Source organism: Ammospiza caudacuta, chromosome 3, assembly GCF_027887145.1.
Source record: "Ammospiza caudacuta isolate bAmmCau1 chromosome 3, bAmmCau1.pri, whole genome shotgun sequence".
Classification (NCBI taxonomy): domain Eukaryota; kingdom Metazoa; phylum Chordata; class Aves; order Passeriformes; family Passerellidae; genus Ammospiza; species Ammospiza caudacuta.
The window spans coordinates 114,584,819-114,606,761 of NC_080595.1; the positions used below are offsets into that span (position 1 = coordinate 114,584,819).

The 21,943-nt window shown below is 45.7% G+C and overlaps 1 protein-coding gene across 1 annotated transcript; it reads left to right on the plus strand.

Moving 5' to 3' along the window:
- The first annotated feature begins 4,195 nt into the window (after positions 1-4,195).
- EFHC1 (EF-hand domain containing 1) lies at positions 4,196-21,210 on the plus strand. Its single transcript, XM_058802464.1, has 11 exons — positions 4,196-4,318; positions 9,231-9,452; positions 11,104-11,391; positions 13,143-13,292; positions 14,355-14,547; positions 14,779-14,999; positions 15,673-15,813; positions 16,976-17,189; positions 17,525-17,672; positions 18,482-18,683; positions 21,085-21,210. The coding sequence occupies exons 1-11, from the start codon at positions 4,196-4,198 to the stop codon at positions 21,208-21,210; spliced, it is 2,028 nt and encodes a 675-aa protein (XP_058658447.1).
- Positions 21,211-21,943: the final 733 nt, after the last annotated feature.

Consider the following 21,943-nt stretch of genomic DNA (forward strand, 5'->3'; position numbering starts at 1 on the left):
ATTGCCTGACCTGATCCTCATCCACCAAAGTACATGTTCCCTGCTCCAGCCCTTCCTCCTGCTCTCAGGGATCAGGGGTTCCTGAAGGCTGATCCCTCTGGTAAAGACTGAGGTGAAGAAGGCTTTTCCATGTTCTCTGTAGCCAGCTCCCATATCCTAGTGAGCAATGTGCCCACAACATTTTCCCTACTCTCCCTTTTGTCACCCTATAGAAACCCTTCTAGTTGTGTTTGACATTCCCAAACAGATTCCAGTTGGACTTTGCCTTTCCTCATCCCCACACACTCAGATAATCTCTGTATTCCTTTCTATCCACGTCCTTGCTTTCACCTTCTCTCTGCTGCTTCTGTGTTTGAGTTTTTCCAGGAGCTCCCTGTTTATTCATGCAGGCCTGCTGGCATTTTTTCCCAGCTTCCTGCTCATTGGAATGGACTGTTCTTGAGCTTGGAGATGACTCCTCCCAGGCCTCCTTATCCCAGGGGACTCTACCAAGCAGACAGAGGCCTTTGAAGAGGCCAAAATCTGAAGGCCAGTGTTTGATGTTTGCCTTCCTCCCTTCCTTCAGGATCCTGAACTCCACCAGCCAGCTCTGCTTTTGACCCCCACATTTTCACTGAACCATGGCTGGTGAGTTTGATGTCCAGCAAAGCACCTCTCCTTGTCAGCTCCTCCATCACTTGGAGGAGGGAGTTACCAGCACTGCATTCCAGAAACCTCCTGGGCTGGGAATTACAGAATCATAGAAGGGTTTGGGTTGGAAGAGACCTTAAAGATCATCTCATTTCAGCCCCCTGCCATGGCCAGGGCCACCTTCCATTAGATCATGTTTCTCAGGGCTCCATCCAACTGGACCTTGAATGTTTCCACAGATAAAGCGTTCACATCTTCTCTGTCCAACCAGTGCCAAGGCCTCACCAACCCCACACTAAATAATTTCTTCCTAATACCCAATCTAAATCTACTCTCTGGCTTCACTTTGAAGCCATTCCCCTTTGTCCTGTCACTACATGTTTTTGTAAATAGTCCCTCTCCATCTTTCCTGTAGGCTCTGGAAAACTGCAATTAGGTTACCCCAAAGACTTCTCCAGGATGAACAATCCTAATTCTCTTGGCATTTCCTCTTAGGAGAGATGCTCCATCCCTCTTTACTTGCCCTTCCTACAGGTACCAGGGTGGCTGAAGTCCCCCATGAGGAGCAGGGCCTGCAGAGCGGCAACTGGCCCAGTACAACATCACCCAAACTGGTTATCCCTTGAATCCTTCCCCTGTAAGCTGTTGGCTCATCATCCACTCAAAATTCCAGCACTCCAGCTGTTCTCTCACTGCAGGGCAGCTCCCTCTCCTCACCTTTTTGGCTTGTCTGTATCCCTCCATTGCAACACTCGGGTCATGGGAGCCATCCCACCACACCTTCCTGATCCCAACAAGATCATGGCCCTGCAGATGCACCCAGATCTCTGCCTTGTCATGCCCAATCCCCACATTGCTGGTGTTCTCTACACACACTCCAGAGACACCCCAGCACACTGACTTCCCATATTTAGGGATCCCAGTTTTAGAGATTTCTCCATCATGGTGTTTTGTTGATTTTCTGATTCCTTTCTGTCATATTGCTCCAGATCCTCAACTCCTCAACCTTATCTGGGAGGGTTGTGTGTGATCACATACATAATTAATCAATTTTTTTCTGAATTTCAGAACTTAAAACCACTAGAATATCTTTTATTTTTTCTTCCAATAACCAGTAATTTTAATTATTATTTCTTAATATACCATGCAGACCAAGGCTTCTGCAGGTTGTGTCTTCACCCACCAGAGGGCGAGATGTCTCCACCACTGCCACGAAAGCAGAGCCCGATAAAGAATTCCTTCTGCCTTTCATGAGTAGATAGCAGGGATGTGGGAAGCTAAAAAGGCTCATCTTAACCTTAAAAAGGGTCATCTTAACCTTGGCAAGTCAGACTTGTCTGTACAGAAGTTGTCAAGGATGAAGCTTATCTATATCTTCACTTTAATTCCTCATTTCTCCTTTCTCCTGCTTTACAGTCACTATTACTAAAGACCTTCTGCTATGGCTTTTCTTTGACTTGCTCCAGTGGAATCCCAGAATGGTTTGGGTTGGAAGGGACATTAAAGATCATCTCATTCCAAACTCCTGCCATGAGCAGGGACACCTTCCATTAAACCAGGTTGCTCAGCCTGACCTTGGACACTGGCAGGGATGGTGCAGTCACAGCTTTTCTGGGCAACCTGTGCCAGGGCCTCCCCACCCTCACAGGGATGAATTCCTTCCCAATATCCCATCCAGCCCTGCCCTCTGGCAGTTTAAAACCACTGCCCCTTGTCCTGTCACTGCATACCCTTGCAAATAATCCCTTTTTTGCTCTCTCAGAGTCCCTTTAGAGGCACTGGAAAGGACTTCCCAGAACCTTCTTTTCTCCACGCTGAACATGCCTAACCTGTCATCTTTACAGGCTGTGCCACACAGCCTTGTCACAAATTTGCAGTTACTGTCCTTGTGGATGATCCTTGGCACACAGAGCTGGGTTTCCTTCTCTGAGACAGGCCCCATTCCCTGTTAAATGCTGCCTGGATATTGCAGCTTGGAAAATCAGAGCAAGGGCTTGATCAGGGTCCTGCTCCTAAGTCCAGTCAGCCATCACACCAGCAGCTTTGCCATCTTCCAGATTCAGCTCTTCTAGCCCTTCTAGCTTGGCCTTCAGTTCATTATTTTCCTTTCTAAGCTCATCAGCCTCATTCTTTATCTCCCACCGTCTGGCTTCTTTTTCTCTCCCACACCGTGCTCAGACAGACAGTCTGGCTGCAATTCTCCCCGCTTAACTTCTGCTTACAAAGCCCTCGGATCTGCCACCTGCCCTTGAATCGCAGCCTGGCTTGCCTGGTGTAGTGGTGATAAAGAGAACAAAGCAAAAATGCACAAAAAACTTCTTTTTCATGGAATGCTAGAAGGTTTGGGTTGGAAGGGACATTCAGGATCATCTCGTTCCAACCTTCTTGCCATGAGCAGGGACACTTTCCACTAGACCAGGTTTTTCCGAAATCCTGTCTAACCTGGCCCTGAATGCTTCCAGGGATGAGGAATCAACGTTTTTTGGAGAATCCACAACTTCTATAGGCCACAAATAACTTCTGTTTTCCAAGGTGATGGATTTAGCTGTTTTCTCTCTTGCATTTGGGAGTGACTTTTACACAGCAGTCCAGATGCCGCCACCCGTTTGGGAGGCCAAGATGTTTTAATGTGAGGGAGTTATGAGGGGCCACGAGGGAGCCATGAGGGGGCTCTGAGGGGCTGTGAGGGGTGTGAAAAACGCCAATCACTTGTTTTGAAAATTTTAAAAATTTAATAGTAATAAAATGGTTATAAAAATAGTAATACAATTAGAGTAATAATAATTTGGACAATTTGAATTAGGACAATATGAGACAATAGAGACAAAGAGTTACAGTACCTTTTTCTGGGCAGCACGAGCCCAGAAAAGGACACAGGTTAACAAAGGATTAACCCTTAAAAACAACAGCCTGTTGCATATTCATACACTTCATACATGATGCATAAATTCCATTCAAACACAGGTTTCTGTCTGGTCATCCTCAGCTTCTTCCTCTGAATCCTGACAGCGCCTTCGAGGCGGGAAGAAGTTCATTTCTTCTGATAAGAGGGCAATAAATTATTTTTCTCTGAAAGATTTAGGTGTCTTGTGGCTGCTATCTTGCTGCAAGTCTTTTCTTTAAAAAAAAGTATCCTACATAAAATAGTTTATATTTTAACATTTTTTATAACCTAAAACTATATTTAACACACTACTTAAGAGAATTAATACAGCACTACTTTCTAACACAACACATATAATATTCATTTTAATATTTGCGAAAAGGCAATCATAAAATACGCATTTTTCACAGGGGAAAATCCCAAATAAAACAGGATTAACACTTTTCACGTATGTTTTTCCATGCTGTGGGGCCGCACTCCCCTCACAGGGGTGGGGGGGGCGGTTCGGCCCCTCAGAGCCCTCCCCGTTGCCACGGTAACCGCGCGCCCTGCGGCGCTCAGTGCGCATGCGCATAGAAAGCCAGCGAGAGGCTCGAAGGGCCCCGCGCACGCGCACTGAGCGTGCGGGAGGTTGCCGTGGAGACGCGTCGGGCAGGCCGGACCCGCAGCGCCGCCGCCGCCATGAGCTCGGGGCCGGAGCCGGGGCCGGGGCCGGGGATGCGGCCGGGTATGGGCACAGGGCCCCCTATCGTGCCCGAGCCGGGGCTGCCCTTCCTCCCCGGCTGCGCCATCAAGGACCCCACGGTGAGCGCGCTTGCCCACTGTACCCCCTTCCCACGGGAGGCCCCCCCGGGGCAAGGTGGGCCGGCCTGGAGGGTGCCCCCTGAGGGGTGACCTCAGAACGGATCCCTCACCCGCTTCAGGTGGTACCTGGTGTCCCCTGGAGACACTCTCTGGGAATCTGGTACTCCCTCCAGGGGAGTCTTGGGACCTCTAAACTCAACAGTATTCATGGAAGTGTGGAATGGTTTGGGTTAAAAGACCTTAAAGCTCATCCCATTCCACTCCCTGCCATGGGCAGGGACACCTCCCACTATCCCACATTGTTCTAAGTCCCATCCAGCCTGGCCTTGAGCACTTCCAGGGATGCAGGAGCAGCTACAGCTTCTCTGGGCACCCTGTGGTGCCCAGACTTGCCATCCTCACAGGGAACAACTCCTTTTCAATATCCCACCCAACCCTGCCCTCTGGCAGTGGGAAGCCACTGCCCCTTGTCCTGTCTCTCCATCCCTTGTCCCAAGTCCCTCTCCAGCTCTCCTGGAGTTCCTTTAGGCACCAAAAGAGGTTCTAAGGTGTCCCTGGATCCTTCTCCATGTGAACACCCCCAGCTCTCCCAGCCTGGCTCCAGCCCTTGGAGCATCTCCATTATTTCCTCTGGACTCCCTCCAACAGGTCCCTGCATTTGTTGTGTTTTGGGCTCCCAAGCTGAATGCAGCACTGCAGGTGGGGTTTCACAAGAGCAGAGTATAGGGGGAGACAGTTTCTTCAGGGAACATGAACCAAGGGAACCTGCTGTTTCCTCAGATCAGATGTAATTCTCTGCCAGACCAGGGGCCTGGTACATCCTGTATTCACCAAATATTCCCCAGACAACTTGGTGTCCTTTGAACCCATGTCCTGGGAACCTCAAACTCACCAGAACCTGGACATGACCCTCAGAGTATCCCCAAAGAACCTGGTGCTCTGTGAACTCATTTGATGCTCCCCAGAAGATTTAATATCCACTAAACTCTCCCCCAGGGACTTGGTGTTTCCCAAACACCTGCTGGACTCACTTCTGTGGATCTGAACCCTCTGTACCCACCTGGTATCTCCTGATCCCACCCACAGCAGACCTGGTTCTCCCACAATTCTTCCACTGCTATTGAACATTGCAATCTGTTCCCAAGGACCAAGTATCCCTGAACTAACCTTCAAGGGGACTTGGTACTTTTAATCTTCTCCCCAAGGAATCCATTGCATCATGTACCCATCTTATAACCCTGAATTTGTCCTGATAGCTTTGGAGAGTGACACACACACCCCTTCTCCCCCTCATTTGTGAGCCTCATTTGAAATTCCAAAAGCTGTTTCCATAACTGCAGAACTCCTGTCTGCAAACTCACCCCTTTGGATATTCAGTTCCCCTGAATCTATCCAATAATTCCTCCACAGTTCATAAAATATGCCACGGGAAATCCCCAAATCACTTTACAGTCCTGAAACCCAATTCCCTCAGGAAAGCTGCTGTTTCTCTGAACCATCTGAGTTTTCCCAAAGCAAAGTCCTCTGAACTGATACTGATACTGTCCTGAACCAAGTTCCTTAAATTCACCTGATACCTCCTCAGCTGATGTACCCAGGAGAACCAGTATTGATCAAACCTTAAGCATTCCTCCACATAAATTAATCCCCCAATCATTGATTTTTTTTCCTGGACATAATTTATCTATTACATATCTATTTTCCTGGACATAATTTATCATAGGTACATCTTGAAGTCACCAATCTCATTGGCAATCAACACCTTCATGATACCTCTTCCTCCAAAGCTCTGTTACTTCCAAAACTTCTCTCTTGGTGTTGCTTGGAGAGCTGAATCCTTGACAGTGCAGGTCTGGAACCTTATAACCTGATGAGAGAGCTGGTATCCCACCACAGAACTGGTGTCATCACAGCTTCCAGGACCATCCCCAGGAAGTGACACATTCTCAGCTGTTCCCAGGTTCCCTGGAAGAAGCAATCTCATCCCCATCCTCCTCCTCATCCTCTCCATCTGATACCTAAATGAGGAACAACTTCTGCTTTTCCCCATCCAATGGTCCAGGCCCTAAGGACCTGATATCCCCAAATCCTCCCAACATCCTCTTGAAGAAGTGGTTCTACAGAGAAATGATGCTTCCATTTATTTCTCTGATTTACTAAACAATTTCCCCAAAAAAGTCAAAAGGGGGGTTGTTTCATGCCTGGTTTGGGCTCACCAGGAATTTACAGCCTTCCTGGAGAGCATCTTTAACAGAAAACATTCCTGGCTGCATTCAGCTTTTTATATGAAAATTCATTGTCACAAAATCATGGAATGGTTTGAGTTGGAAGGGATCTTAAATGTCATCTTGTTCCAACCCTCTGCCATGGGCAGGGACACCTTCCACAAACCAGATTGCTCCAAGCCCATCCAGCCTGGCCTAAAATCAGTGACAACTGAGTCCTCCAATAGTAAATAAATTGCTCATAACAAATCCAACATTAAAGGTTAGCTCAGAATCATCATCAGATAATAATATTTCCTTGAAATAATTTATATCATCTTGGAAATCTGCAGTTTTCCAGTCCATAAGACTGGCATCACAATATTTGGTTTCCAAGTGAATGCTGACAAGTTCTGCAGAAAACCTCTGTGCTCAAGTGAAGTGTTGTTACTGCCTAGTGCTCACAGGACAGGGAAACAGACACTGGGAGAGGGAATGGTGTTTGTGTGAAGTGTTACAGACTTGGCAAAAAGAAAGACTTAATTCAGTGGAATTTCTTCAGATAAACACTGCCAGCAACTGAGATTAGGAGTTTACATTCTGGGTTTTCCCTTTTAAATTTTCATTAGTCACCTAATCCTGGAAGATGTTATCTGGCATACAGGCTCACTTTGGGAGAGCTTATCCACTCAGGAGCCATAGGAACCAATGAGGTGCTTTCTGTAGGCAAATGTGGGCTCTTAAAAGCCTGCACACTTCTGACAAACGCTGATATTGCTCAAATTAAAGACAAACTTCCTGGTTTTCCTTGAATATTTTTCCCCCACAGCATTCCCTTGGTGTTTATTTAACAGAAGGAAGTGGCAGTTCTGTGGATGTTGTGCTAAAATGTCTTCAGACAAATCTTGTTTTTACCTGTTTTCCTCACTGCTCTCTCCATTGCAAGATCTATAGTAGCATTTTAAAGGGAAAACAGGGAATTATGTGGAATTCAAGTGGGGCCTTGAAGGTATAAATAAGATTAGAGGCTTAACCATGAGGAGCAAGAGAGGGAGTGGAGTTTGCATGCCTGAGGTTGGACTGACTGCGAGCCTGGGGCTGGAAAAGGAGCTGGAGCTTGTTCTCTCAACACTAGAAATGCTTACAACTCTGTTTTACTTGGCAAAAGTCAAGAGATTTTATTATCAGGGACTCATAATTTCCCCTGCTTTCTTTGGAGCTGTAAGTGCTGAAAGCCCAGTGGGACCAGGCAGGTTCCTGCAGTGCAGGTGAGGTGCCACGTGTGCTGGAGTGTGCAGCAAGTGGGACAGTTTGGTGTCACTCCAGTGTGACCCTGCTCTTCAGTGGTGAATAGCAAGAGTGGCTGGCAGAGCTCTGGTTGAATTCAGCCCTGGGAGAAGGACTTGGAGCTGCTGATGGATCAGAGGCTGGGAGCCAGAAACCCAACCCCCACAATGAGCTGGGGTGATCCCACTGTGGGAAGCAGGGGATGGGGGTTTCTGCCCCTCTCAGGTGAGACCCCACCTGCAGAGCTGCCTCCAGATCTGGGGTCCTCAGCATAAACAGGACATGGAGCTGCTGGAGCAAATCCAGAGGAGGCCACAGAGATGTTCCAAGGGCTGGAGCCCCTCTGCCCTCAAGCCAGGATGGGAGAGCTGGGGGTGTTCTCCTGGAGAAAGATCCAAGGAGACCTCAGAGCCCCTCTACTCTGGAGCCAGGATAGGAGAACTGGGGGTGCTCATCTGGAGAAGAGAAGGATCCAGGGAGAGCTCAGAGCCCCTTCCAGGACCTAAAGGGTCTTCATGAAAGATGGGACAAACTTCTTAGCAGGGCCTGTAGCAGCAGGACAAGGAATGATGGTTTTAAACTCCAAGAGGCTTAATTGAGATTAGATACAAGGAGGAAGTTTTTTACAAAGAGGGTGGTGAGATATTGGCACGGGTTGCCCAGAGAAACTGTGGCTGTTTCATCACTGCAAGTGTCCAAGTCCAGGTTGGATGGGGCTTGGAGCAACCAGGGATAGTGGAAGGTGTCCCTGCCCAAGGACACCTCCCACTGGATAATCTTTAATGTCCCTTCCAACCCAGGCTGTTCTATCAGTCTACAACTATGTAGAGAGGTGATAAAACAACTAATGTGCAATTGCATAATGGCAATTCTGTGAGCATGACATGCCTTGATTTAACCCACCAAAGAAAATCCTGTATTATGCCCAGGGGAGGGTTAAGAAAATAAATAATAATGAAATACAGAGAGGGTGCACAAGAGTGAAGGGAGCACCATAAGGCAGTAACTGAGGTCCCATGGTGCTCTGTACTGCTGACAAATAGGGTAGGGAACAAAGAGCTGGTGAGATAAATGCCAGGGCAGATAAAGTGCTGACACACAGTTCTAGGCACTGACTATGGTGGCAGTCAGGAAATTCAGTGATTTAAGTTCTTCCAGAGCCTGTGGCAATGCAAGAATCTGAGTTCACTCTTGTGCCTTGTACATCCACCACTCCCTGATTTTTTCCACTGTTTTTTTCCCTAAGTACAAAATCTGATTTTAAATAACTGCTGCAGTAGTTTATAATAAAATGCTGGGGATGTGTGTGGGGTGAGACATTCTTGATAATGCACTCTCTTACTGGGTTTTTTTTTGTGCTTCCAGTAGCTATATCTGCTAAAATCATGCAGTATTTTGATAGCTGGATTTCCTTCCAACAGAAAACATCTTTTCATCGGTGCCAGACAATGGACTTCAAAAATGGATATGCCTTTTTCCGGCTGCCAAGAGAGGGGGTTGGTGGGGAAACACTCTTTGCAAATCAGCTCTCTCAAGATGAATTAGATGATTTATGCACCAAGGGAGCCACACTGACCTATGGGCAAGTCAAGAGGCCTGCACCTTCCCGCTTCACTCCAGCATTCGTGGCTTATGACAAAAAGGTATAAAGAAGCTGATTCCAGGAATATCACTGGCCAAATTCGGAGACATAAACAGTCAGCTCCAGGGTTCACGGGACTGCATGCAGCAGTTTTCAGATGCCAGAGCCCTTAGTCAGAGACAGCTGAATCCCAGACTGAAAGAGGCTTTCTTTGCTTGGGAGGAGGATTATAATACATAAACGATGTAAGACATTCCCTGCAAGTTACACTTGAGCATTTCCAGCAGATGTTGGAAAAGAGGTTTGATTAGCTCTGGAAAGCTCCAGCTTAAAAGTATTACTCTGTAAGCCACAGCCTGGAGTTCTGTGTTTCCACAGCTATATTGAGGTTGTAACTGAGCTTTAACTGGAAAAGTCAGTCTGCAGTGGGAGCCCTGGTAGCCAGTTTGACTGTGGTCTATCTATTTGTGCTTGTGTTGTCAGCACAGTGTGTCACAACCTGAACTGCTCTATTAGTGCTTCCCATGTTTCATCTTGGTCATCCTATCAGACTGGGTGCTGGCTCTGTGTCTGCTGGAGCAGCCCTGAGCTCCCCTTGGTTTTCAGTGTGCCAATGGCCCAAGCTGCAACCCGCAGCTGTGCATGGAGCAGCTGCTGCAGTGGGAGCTGCAGGGCTCGGGAGCTCAGCACGTGCAGGCTCCACACGCTGCCAGCCCTGCCAGAGCAGTGTGCAGCCAGCCAGCCCTCAGCCTGGCTGTGGCACAGGCTGGGGAACAGATGTGCTCTGTTAATTGCTGAGGCTGTTCCTTCAGAGCAATGTAAATGTTGCTGGTTAATCTGTCAGATCCTTCTCTGCCCCTTCCTTCAAACCACAGGAGCAGCAGGGGCCCCAGTGCTGCTGGGGATGTCACAATCCCTTGTGGGACACTTTGCTGACTGAGAGGAACTTGCTGGCTTTATCATCTCTTAATTATCCAGGCCTCTGGGCTGGTGTAGGCTGGGTATGCAAGGCATGATTGGCCACCTGCACCTTCTTAAGGGCATTGAATAGTCTTGGAGGGAATATTCCTCCTACTTCTGCCAAGCAGAGAGACTGGCTCATTAGTTTCCTTGTTTCCCCAGCACAAATCAGTTTTTGCTGTCAGTGCTGAATAAATGTGACTTCAGATCATGGAAAGGGACCTTAAAGATCATCTTGTTCCAGCCTCCCTGCCATGGGTAGGGACACCTTCTACTATCCCAGGTTGCTCAGAGCCCCTCCAGCCTGGCCTTAAAATGATGAGTCCTTTCAGATTTTAAAATTCTCAGATGTGGTTGAACTCTTTACTAAAATCTGTGGATAACTTCCCTAAATCAGAGTTGTAAAGCTGACAAATAAACAGTTGTGTGTCAGTAAAGTAGATTGCTGTCAGCAGCCAAGCACCTGGCAGTAGGTGAAACAGCAGGTTATCAAGAAGTAGGGAAAAGGCTGTATTTTTATACTTGTCTCAGACACACCGAATTTGCAAAAGACACATCTTAATAAAAGCTCTCCTGGTGCCTCTGCTGTCACTCACAGATTAGGCCACAGTTGTCTCTGAAGACTTTTAGAATCCAATCCAGTAATTTCACACCACCAAAGCAAATTACAAATAAATTATTTGCCTTAATAGACTAATCATGGTGTTCAAATTATTTTTCTCTCTCTCTTTGCTGTGTTGTGCCTTGGGCAGGTTTTGAAGTTCGATGCCTACTTCATGGAGGAAGTTGCTATCTCTGCAGAGGAGAATTACCGGATCCGCCAGGTGTGCATCTACTACTACCTGGAGGATGACAGCATGTGCATCATCGAGCCCAAGGTGAAGAACTCAGGGCTGGTCCAAGGCAAACTCATGAGGCGCCACCGAGTGCCCAAGAACGTGCATGGGGATTATTACCACTGGAAGGATCTGAACGTGGGCATCGACCTCACCATCTACGGCCGGACCTACCGCCTGGTCAACTGCGACTCCTTCACCAAGGTGTGTGCTGGGGAGAGCAGTGACAGAAACACTCCCAGATCCTGGGAATGCAGGGGTTTCATCACCTCTTAGAGTCCAGCAGTTTGCAGCTGTAGCTTTTGTCATATGGGTGCTCGCAGTCTTTCATTTTGCTTTTTGTGTAGCTTTTGTCATATGGGTGCTCGCAGTCTTTCATTTTGCTTTTTGTGGAGATTTCTTTTTTCAGGCCAAAGGGGACTTCAGGGTATGACATCTACTGAGGGCAAGTAAGGTGCTCAAGATTTTTGCCCCAGGACTGCTGGGAGTCCATCTTTTGTCCTCAGGACTTCTCTTTACAATACAAATTCTAAGTACCTGTCTGGGCAGTTTAACTGCTTGGAGTCCAGGTGAAACATTGTGCATACATGAGAGGGAAATTAGTGATCCTGACTCTTTTCTGATTTAATATTCCTCTGTTAGGAACAGTGGAAAGGAATACAGGCAGTAACTCTGCACACATTAACACCCAATTCATGATCCATGGGTTGAGAATCATGGTATGAACTGACCTTTCTAAGAAAGCTTACTCATTGTCTGTTTTTCTATTTCTGGCTGTTTCTGTACCAGTAAATGAGATAATAATGATCCAATAACAAGAAATAAAAATTACCAGTATGCTGGTATCCTGCTAGATTGTCCCCAGTAAAATCTCAGCCCTGGTCAGCTACTATTCTTCCAGGCCAGGAGTTAGACTGCTCCAGGGGCCATTCCCAATTGGTGAGTTACATGCAGTCAACCTGTCCTGGAGGCTGGAAGAGTTTAGATCCAGGCTTTTCCTTGTCAGTTGGCCTCAGTGGCCAGGAATGTTCCCAACATGTATAATATATTGGTATAAATGTGGCTGTGGGGCCAGCTCTGCTGGAACTGGTGACTGTTCAAGTCAGTCCACACCAAATAAAGAGCTGGTCCTCATTAAATATTGATGGAAAACATGGAATGAGCTACATGGGTCTACATCTCAAGGCCAATAGTGTATGTGTCATTTACTGACATCTTCCAGACCAGGAAATAATGAGTCTGAAAGTGAACTTGCCTTGTGACTCTCCAGGGAGATCTCATATTCCTGTGGGAGATGTTTGCATAGGTGCTTCCTGGGCTGAATGTTTTCATGGACCACTTCCCAAAGTGGGAAAAGTCCCTTGACTTCAGAGATTGTTTTGGGTGACTGATGCAAGTCCACAAGTAACACCCTGGATTTTGTTCATGGTCCAAGGTAAGAAAAAATGCCTTTATAAGCAAGCACATTGCACTCTCTCTGTGGGAGAAGTACTGCTGAAAGATGGAATGAAGCTGCCACTGACACATCTCCTCATGCCTGAAGGGTCTTGATGTGCCTAGTGTGGGTCACACTAGCTTCTTCTAACTATCTGACACAGCCCTAAATTATTACAAACTCAGGCTGACTACATCTGTGTTTATAAAGCAATTTAATCTTTTCCATTTACATAAAAGAGACCAACTGACAGCTATCTTCCATTTAAAGCCCTAAGGCCAAGGAAAACTGTGCTCAAGTGAAATCTGAGTTAGGATGTTCAGGACAGAACTACTCTGATTAATTAAAGGGTAAGCAAAGATAAAAAGCAGCTTAAACAAATGTATATGTCATCTGTTGTATTTTGCTGTTGCTGTAGAATTTTCTGTGAGGAGTGAACTTGCAGAATTCTGACCTCACTCTAGTCACCTCTTACCTTCAGAACTCCTGGCAGCACTAACACCTCAGATGACCTTCCTAGGTGTTCCTGGAGAGCCAAGGGATTGTAGTGAACCCTCCAGAGGAGCTGGTTTCGGATCCTTACACGGAGCAGCGTCAGATGCCTGTGCAAAAACGCATCATGCCCACGAGTCCTGACCCCTTCAGGCAGTTCCTGGCCTATGATACAAAGGTGAGAGAACTGGGGATTGCCCTAATTAGTGTATAATTACCCACACCACACTGGTGAGGGACCTCCAGTCCTGGTTCTGGGTCTGAAGGTCTGGGCCCTTCACTTTAGGAAAGATATTGAGAATCTGGAGTATCCAGGGAAGGGGCTGCAGCACCAGGAGTGGCTGAGGGAACTGGGAAAGGGGCTCAGCCTGGAGAAAAGGAGGCTCAGGGGGGTCCTCCAGGCTCTGCACGACTCCCTGACAGGAGGGGACAGTCAGGTGAGGGTCAGTATCTTCTCCCAGGCAACCAGAGAGAGAACTGGAAATGGCCTCAAGTTGTGCAAGGGGAGGTTTGGGTTGAATTAAGAAGAATTTCTTCACAGAAAGGGTGATTAGACATTGAAACAGGCTGCCCAGGGAGGTGGTGGAATCCACATCCCTGGAAGTGTCCAAGGAATGACTGAAAATGTCACTCAGTGCTCTGGGAAGGATGACAGGGTGGTGGTCAGTCAGAGGTTGGGCTCAATGATCTTCCAACCTAGAAGATGCTGTTATTACAGTGAATATGCGCTACTGAAACCCAGGTCTTGTGAGAGTCTGCAACCTCACTTATTCTAAATTGTCTCAGTCTGCTGAACAGACTCCAGATTTGCTCCTTTCTTGGCTTTAGTGAGAAACAAAACCTTTTATGCTTTTTTCTGGGCTTTGTGCCTTGTAAACAGCTCTTCTTTGGATTGCAGAGCCTGTGTTCAATATCATCCATTACTCTCTTGCTTTCTGTTGAGATGAGATAAGCCACCTGCCTCTGGAATTTAGCAATCAGATGCAGTTCTATTAGGAATGGTCTTGCTGCATCCACTCCTCTGCTCCCCCAAAATATTGATGCCAGCTGTCAGAGCAGACAATTTAAGACAAACACAAATGCCCCTTGCTCTGATTAAATTCTCCCTGTGTCTCTCTACTGTCTTCAGGAGGTGAACCTTGGGGAATTCTTGAGCATCTCAGTGTGATGAGTTTGATTTCTGCAGCACCAAAAGATGATTCTGATCTATGTTTGTCTGCTTTCTTTTCCTCCACCCCAGGTGCTTCGCTTCTATGCCATATGGGATGACACCAACTGTGCCTTTGGTGATCACCATCCCTGCATCATCCATTACTTCTTAGCAGATGACACAGTGGAGGTTCGGGAAGTGCACAAGAGAAATGATGGGAGAGACCCATTCCCAGTACTGATGAGACGCCAGCGCTTGCCCAAAATCTTTGTGGACAAGAACAGTAAGTTTAGATTGTCACACCCATCTGTGGTCCAGTGTCATTATTTCTTGGTCAAAAAAAAGTTCTTCAAATGGTCACTAAATTCTTTGTCTTTTGGGAAACAGTGGCAGGACAGCAGTGCCTGCATCTCCCTGTAGCTATTTATACACCTTGCTTTTATATCCATTTTCACTAGGAAACGTTAGCATCTCCCTGATTGATTTATTTTTCCTTCTGCTCCCTTGTCCTTAGAGAACTTCCCAAGCTGTGTGCTGGAGATCACTGACCATGAGGTACAAGAGTGGTTCTCACCCAAAGATTTTGCTATTGGCAAAACTGTCACCCTCCTTGGACGCACCTTCTTCATCTATGATTGTGACAAGTTCACCCAGGACTTCTATCGTGAAAAATATGGCATCACAGACTTCCAGCCAGTGGATGTAAATAAGAAACCACTTGAAAAGGTTCCACAGGTACTACAATTTCTCAAAAGAAGGGAGTTGGTGTAAGCTCTTATAGTAAAGTAGAGGTTCAGCTTAGTAAGTACCTGTAGAAAACATGTTCAGCTTAAAGAAAAAAATCAATTTGAAAAAGACAAGCAAGAATGGTCATAATGAATATAAAAATGAAAGTCTGGCTGCACTTATACTACTGAACTCTCCCTCATTCTTCAGAACAGTGTTGCCAAGTCCAAACTGACTACTGAGGATGGTCACAGCCCTTGTTACCTCCCAAACTGAGCTCAGAAATTGTTTGGAGTTGTGGTTTAGACCACAGGCATAATGGGGATTAGGTTACCAGTGTAACCATTTGATAGCTGAGTTCCTGTGCATGGGAAGGATTAAGTGGTACTAGATGATTTTAAGGTCCTTTTCAACCCAAACCATTCTATGGTTCTTTAATATATACGTCTTAAATTGGCTGTGGCTTTCTGAGTTTCAGAATTGCTTAATCCTTTTATATTTTCATTAAATACAACACATGGCCAGGCTGGTATCAACCATCTCTACTGGGTAGAATGTCACAGCTCTTCCTACCTGGTGGCAGAATATTCCCTTCCAAATCTGATGGGCTTTGCTAAGTCTTATAAACTTTGTCTTGTTCTTAGTTGCAGCTGTTTATGATTGATGTCTCCTCTGCATGCAGGTAATTCCTCCCTACAATGGTTTTGGCATCCCTGAAGACTCTCTCCAGAACTGCCTTAGTCTGTTTCCAAAGCCTCCACGGAAAGATGTCATTAAGATGCTGGAGAATAATCTCAAGGTCCTGCGGTACCAGGTGGCCCTGGTAAGTGTTTTCCTTGGTGGAATAGTGCCAGGAGGATGGGAGGAGCAGCCTGCCCAGACAAGGCTGTTGGCAAACTCTCCTTTGTGCCAGTGGGAAAAGAGAGCTCTCCAAGCCAACAGGAGTGTCCTTGAGGGGATGCCATGGGGTTATTGTGTGCTTGCTGTGACAATTGACAGCTCAAAAAACTAGAAAAAAAATAAAAATAAAGCCAAAAAGTACAAACCAAACCTGCTACAAACCCACAGCCATTTATGGAAAAACTCCCTCTGCCAGTGCTGCATGACAGATGGCCCTGGCTGAAGCAGCCTGCGCTGGGCACTGTGCCTCTGCCTGCCTGCCACCACTGCCACCAGCCAGTTCTTGATGTCTCTGCTGCTGGCCCAGCCCCTGTCCTTCTCCAGGCTAGTCCTGGATGCAGCAGCCAGCAAGGAGCTGTCCTAGCAGAGCAGCCAATGCTGTGTAGAAGCTGGAAAATCCATGAGAATGGTGTTTTCCACCCACTACAGCACCCAGGCCCTGGCCTTTGTGCCAGCTTTGCAGCTGGTTTATGCAAGGAGCCTCTGGCACATCCAACCAGCGATGGCATTTCCTGTGCTGCCTTGTGCCTGCCCTCTCCAAACACTCTGGTTTCTTTTCCCTATTGTGCAGGAGTTCCCTAAAGGTCACAGCTGAGGAGTTAAGATCCGCTTAGCTTTAAGCTAAGCAAGCAAATCCACTGGTGTGTCAGGGGAGTGACTTCCTGTGACTAAGGGCTGAAACAGCACCAGACTCTCTCAGGCACTCAGCATAATGAAAAAATGTAATTTAAAACTGAATTTTACAGCCTCTCTGGGATGAATCATTCCATATAGGATAGAGAAAGGATTTCTCTCAGATTACTCAGGCTGTGGAAACACTGAATATATTTGGTAACTTCAACCCAGATTCTGCTTCAGTGGCTTGAGTAAAGCAAGTAACCTTTGAAATTCAGATCCTGAGTGCTGTCTAGTGCTTTGTTATGCTACGTCAGCACAAGTGCTTTGTTTAGTCAGCTGTGAAAAAAGTTCTGGGTGTTTATGAGTGAGTTACTAGGTACTCCTAAGCACCCCAGGCAAGGAAAACCTGGTTCAAATGTTCAGACGTGTTCAAATGCTGTGTTCCAAACCTGCTACCTTTCCTGTAGGAATCACCAGTGCCTGAGGACAAAAATCGTCGTTTCATCCTCTCTTATTTCCTTGCCGATGACACAATCAGCATCTATGAACCCCCAGTCAGAAACTCTGGCATCACTGGGGGCAAATACTTAAGAAGGACCAAAGTTACCAAGCCAGGATCTACTCCAGAGAATCCCATATACTATGAGGCCTCTGACTTCACCATTGGTTCTACAATTGAAGGTAAAATCCAGCCTGGATTTATAATACTCTGCTCTGAAATTTCATTTATTGCATATCTCTTCCTTCACTTGAAAGATCTGCTGCTTCTGGGTCTCCTCACATTTGAGTTTCCAGATTAGCAGCTGGTGTACATTGATATAACTTTGTTACTGTCAATGTTTGAACCTTTCAATCAGTGAAATTATTCTTGCTTCAAGAAGTGAAACAAGTAGCAGAGCTGGCTCAAAGCTGAGCCCAGCCACAGGAGAGGAATCTTGCTCCCTCCTGGATGATGAAATTACTTTAACCCATGCTAAACCACAAGTAACACTACTTCTTCAATGTTCCTCCCCTAGTGTTTGGCCACAGGTTTATTATCACTGATGCTGATGAATATGTGCTTAATTATTTGGAGAGAAATGCACAGAGTTTCCCTGCAGCCACAGTGCAATCCATAAGGGATCATTTCCTCCCACGGAAGGTGGTGGTGGAGACTACCAGCAGGTAGGCTACAAAGAATGGGGTTGTGGGGCTAAATAAGGCTGAGGGCATTCTCAGCAGCCTCCCTGGGCCCCAGCCTCCTCCTCTGCTGGTGGTTCTGATGCTCCAAGGGGCTGTTTGGGCACATCCAGAGGGTGTGAGGTATGTACAGTAAAATGCTGTGGCTGCTGCCAGCCCCAAAACCTCCTGGGACAGCTCTGGCTCAGCAGCACAGACAGACAAGTGGTCACAGCACCAAGGCTGAGTTCAAGAAGTGTTTGGACTTCCAGCCAAAATCACGGAAGCACAAAATGGCTTGGGTTGGAAGGACCTTAAAGATCAGCTCAGTCCAACCCCTGCCATGGCAGGGACATCTTCCACTATACCAGTGTTGCTCCAAGCAACACTTCAACACTTTCAGTTTGTGAGGGGACATAATTTTCAGATGGTGGACACATATTTTCCAAAAAAAGCATCACTTCACTGTAACAGATGCTGCCAACTTGAGCTGCTTGATGGTTGAAGGCTCCACAGGTGGTGGGGAGAGGCTTTTTTGGGGCATTTATTCCTTCTTTGCTTATCAGCCCATCCGAGCCTAGACCACATCCTCCTTTTAGCTGTCTGGACCCAGTTTTTGTGACCCAGAAATACTCTGTTATCTCAGAACATGGTTTGGAGGCAGTTATATCATGGCTCTGGTTGAAACTCAAGTTTCCCACAGTTTCTGACACTGTGGAGCACGCAGGGAAATGATCTGTTTTTTACTGAAATGTCATAGTAAGGCTGCCAAAATGAGTTTTTACATGAAATCCTATTATTCTTTTCTTCTGCAGTGGCTTCCCCAAAAAGGAGCTGGATGATTTAATTGTGGAAGTTCAGAAAGAACTGAAACTCCAAGAGCCTTTCGACACCAGGCAGTTTCATGAGGCATTTTATCATTGTGACACAGAGGGCTCTGGCTTCCTGGATAAAACAAGATTTTTAACTCTTTGTGACAGGTTCAACGTGCCAACCAGCACCATTCTTCTTAAAAAGGTCAGATGGAAGGGGTGCTGTGCATGTGGAATTCCCCTTCTATGCTTCTTCCAAAAGATCTCTTCTAAAAACCAACCCTAACCAGCTGCTCTAGCCTTCAAAGGGGAACAAATTCAAGAAAAAGGCAAGAGAGTCCCAGTTTAAAAAAACTCCTGAGCTGTTGGACTGAGCATGTGTGTTAGAGGAGATAATAATTGCTGTCCTCTAAGGAAAAGGGAAAAAATGTTATCCAGGTTGCCCCCCATGTTGGGCTGTACTGTAATGTGTGAAAATTCCAGTTGGTTCAGGTCTTGGATGAGTAAAGGATCATGATAGAGATCAGGAATCATGACAGGGATCAGGGATAGGCTCCTGCAGAGCTTGGAGTGTCTGTGATGGCTTAAGCACAGCTGGGATTGAGTAGACACTGAGGTGTTCAAGGAATGTGCCTTAGGAAAGCTTAGAGACATTCTGGATTCAACAGCAACTGAACTGAAGGTCTAAGAACTAAGTACTTTCCGAAACAATATTAATAACTATAATATACAAAATTAATATATATTAATAAAGTATATAATATATAATAAATATACAATATAATATAGAATTATAATATAATGTATAATAATATAATGATGAGTTGTTATTATTATTATTTTTGTTATTAAATGTATTTTATAATTATAATTGTTATTAATTCATAATTATAGTTATTAAAATGGCAATAAATAATAATGATATTATTAGAATACATTACAATATATAATATATAATAATGTAATGTAATAATTTTAGTATAATAATAGTAATAATAATTCATCATATTATATATGTAATACATAATGTATAGTAAATATATAATATATAATATAGCAACGAATAATTATTATTATTATTAATAATACTAATAATAATAATAATAATGGTAACAACAACAACAACAACAACACCCTGGTTAACACTTGCTGGGCACTATGAGCAACAGGCAGCACATGGAGATCGCAGTCTTTGCACAGTCTGCAAAGCAATAAAATGTGAGGGAAACTGAGGGAAAATTCCTGCAGTGAGGATGGAGGAGGAATCTGACTGGCAAGGATGTTTCCTCAGCATCATGTGATAGGCAGTAGATTAGTGGCCAAAAAAGGGGGATCAGACTTTAGAGAAATCTGGAAACCAGAGGGAGTTATTTCTCCTGCTAAAATAAAAACTTTTCTAAAGCAGTTCACTATGAGCATCACAGGCATGGTTAGAAAGGTGCATGGGCAGGGGATTTGTGTCTCTGAATGTAGGATGAATAAAGGCCCTGACAAACACCCAGGGCTTTGCTGTATCAGAGTTCCTCAGAGCTCACTCTGCCCTGAGGAGTTTACAGTGGGGTGAAAATTCCTGCTCCACTCTGAGAGTGGGAGAGAACATTCTCAAAATTATGTGGAGAACCTGTGACAATTGAAGCTAAACTCCCATGTTTGAGCCCCACTCTAGGACCTATGCACTAAAAACATCCATCTCCTCTCCTGAAATCTTGATCCCAGTGTTCCCAGAGCCCAGGGCAGTGTGGCAGGGCTATAAATTAAACATAGACAGAGTTCAGTGCCTGGAGAGGAGCACAGCTGTCAGTCACAGAAGCAAAGCCCAGAGAATCTGTCTCCAGGCGACAAGGGAAGAGGAATCCTTTCAAGGAATTGTGATATTAGACCTTTTCCATCTTGCTGGGTGTCAGAAGGAGATTAGTTATGCAATTAAAGAAACAAAAGCCTTCTTTCTTCCCCTGGAGCACACAAAGGCTGTGGCTCTGTAACACAATGCAGGGTCAGGCACGGACACCAGAACTGGCTCATTAGTGGGGCTGTCACCAAGCTCAGTTATCCGTGTCTCCCCTTTATGCCATGTGCACACACCGAAGTGACACCAGGGAACAGTGACTGTTCACATACACTGCCTTCACCCCACTTTTGGGAGGGATTTCTGCAAGATTTCCTGTGGCCCATCTCAGTCTGTGGCTATGCTTTGTATTTTTGTGGCTTTCTTTCCACTCTGGTGAGGCCCAGAAGGAAATCAGGATTAAACTCCAACACTTTAACTTTTTCTCCTTGCATAGATTAGTGTCATCTATAGGCATTCAAAGTTGGACTTGAACTTTTAGATCATCAAGTCCAACCTTTAGATCAGCAAGTTCAATCCTTAAATGGTTGGACTTGATGATCTAAAGGTTGGGCTGAATGATCTTGTAGGTCTTTTCAATCCTCAATGGTTCTATGATTCCAAGTTTACCTGTGATTCAGGATTACCAGGATGGGGAAATCCACATGGGGGAATGACATCTCCTGCTCAAGAACTCTGGGCAGTTTCCCTTAAAAACAACCCCAATTTTGCAGCTTTTTCCAACTCTTTATGGTGTTTGCTGTGTGTTTTGTCCCCACAGCTGATTGACTACTGTTCCTGTGATGAAGACAAGGTAAACTACCGTGACTTCCTTCGAGCCTTCCCTAGTGATCTCTTCCCAGAAGTCGAAGGACAGGGTCAGCAGTTGAATTCTCAGTTGACTTGAATATATTGTACTTCAAAAAGGATGTTCTGGTTTTTCCCCCTTGCTTCACTCTCCACCTCTCCCTTTTACAGACCCAGCTGATTCCCACCTTCATGTTAACTTTTTTTCCTTCCTAACCTCTCCCTGTCCTTTTAGCTACTCCTAAACTCAAAGCCCACAACTGCTGGATGTTGAAATGAAACTTATAGGAGAGAAAAAAATAATTCTGAGAACCAAAGTCAGGTTCTGTTGTTTCCTCAACCTTTTAGTGCAGTACTTTAGAGAGCTAAAGCTCTCTGAAACCTGGAGTGAAAACCCCTCCAGGTTTCTCTCAAATGGACCTTTTACCTCCAAGTAGTGAAGACTGCCAGTTTGTTATTAAAATTGCAATAAAACTGCAGTTGCTATAAATGTGTCCAAAAGTCTGTTTTAAATAGAATGGCTGGAATAGCTAAGGGTTAAAATAGAAGTGAGGGGGGAAACTCACAAATTGTCATTCTGGGTCAACTCAAAGTAGGGTAGTGATGGTGAGTTTAGTTATATGGAGGTAACAAGGGTATGGACACAAATCTGCCGACAGCAGCTCTGCATTTTTCAACAAGAAGTTGGGAGAATGGTTTTAGGACTGAGATCCCATCTAAACCCACCTAATCCACCTGTCATCTCACCAGACAGGTCTCCAAGGAGAAGGGAACATGGGCAGTTGGCATGGCAATAGTTATGACACCCATGCTCTGTTACTCATCTCCCCGTG

What these genes read in the sequence shown, in the direction of transcription:
- EFHC1 (XM_058802464.1), top strand. Translation starts at nt 4,196, where the DNA reads ATGAGCTCGGGGCCGGAGCCGGGGCCGGGGCCGGGGATGCGGCCGGGT. An exon ending in CATTGGTTCTACAATTGAAG is followed by an intron (nt 17,190 to 17,524) that starts GTAAAATCCAGC and finishes TTCCTCCCCTAG; the next exon opens with TGTTTGGCCACAGGTTTATT. An exon ending in GTGGTGGAGACTACCAGCAG is followed by an intron (nt 17,673 to 18,481) that starts GTAGGCTACAAA and finishes TTTCTTCTGCAG; the next exon opens with TGGCTTCCCCAAAAAGGAGC.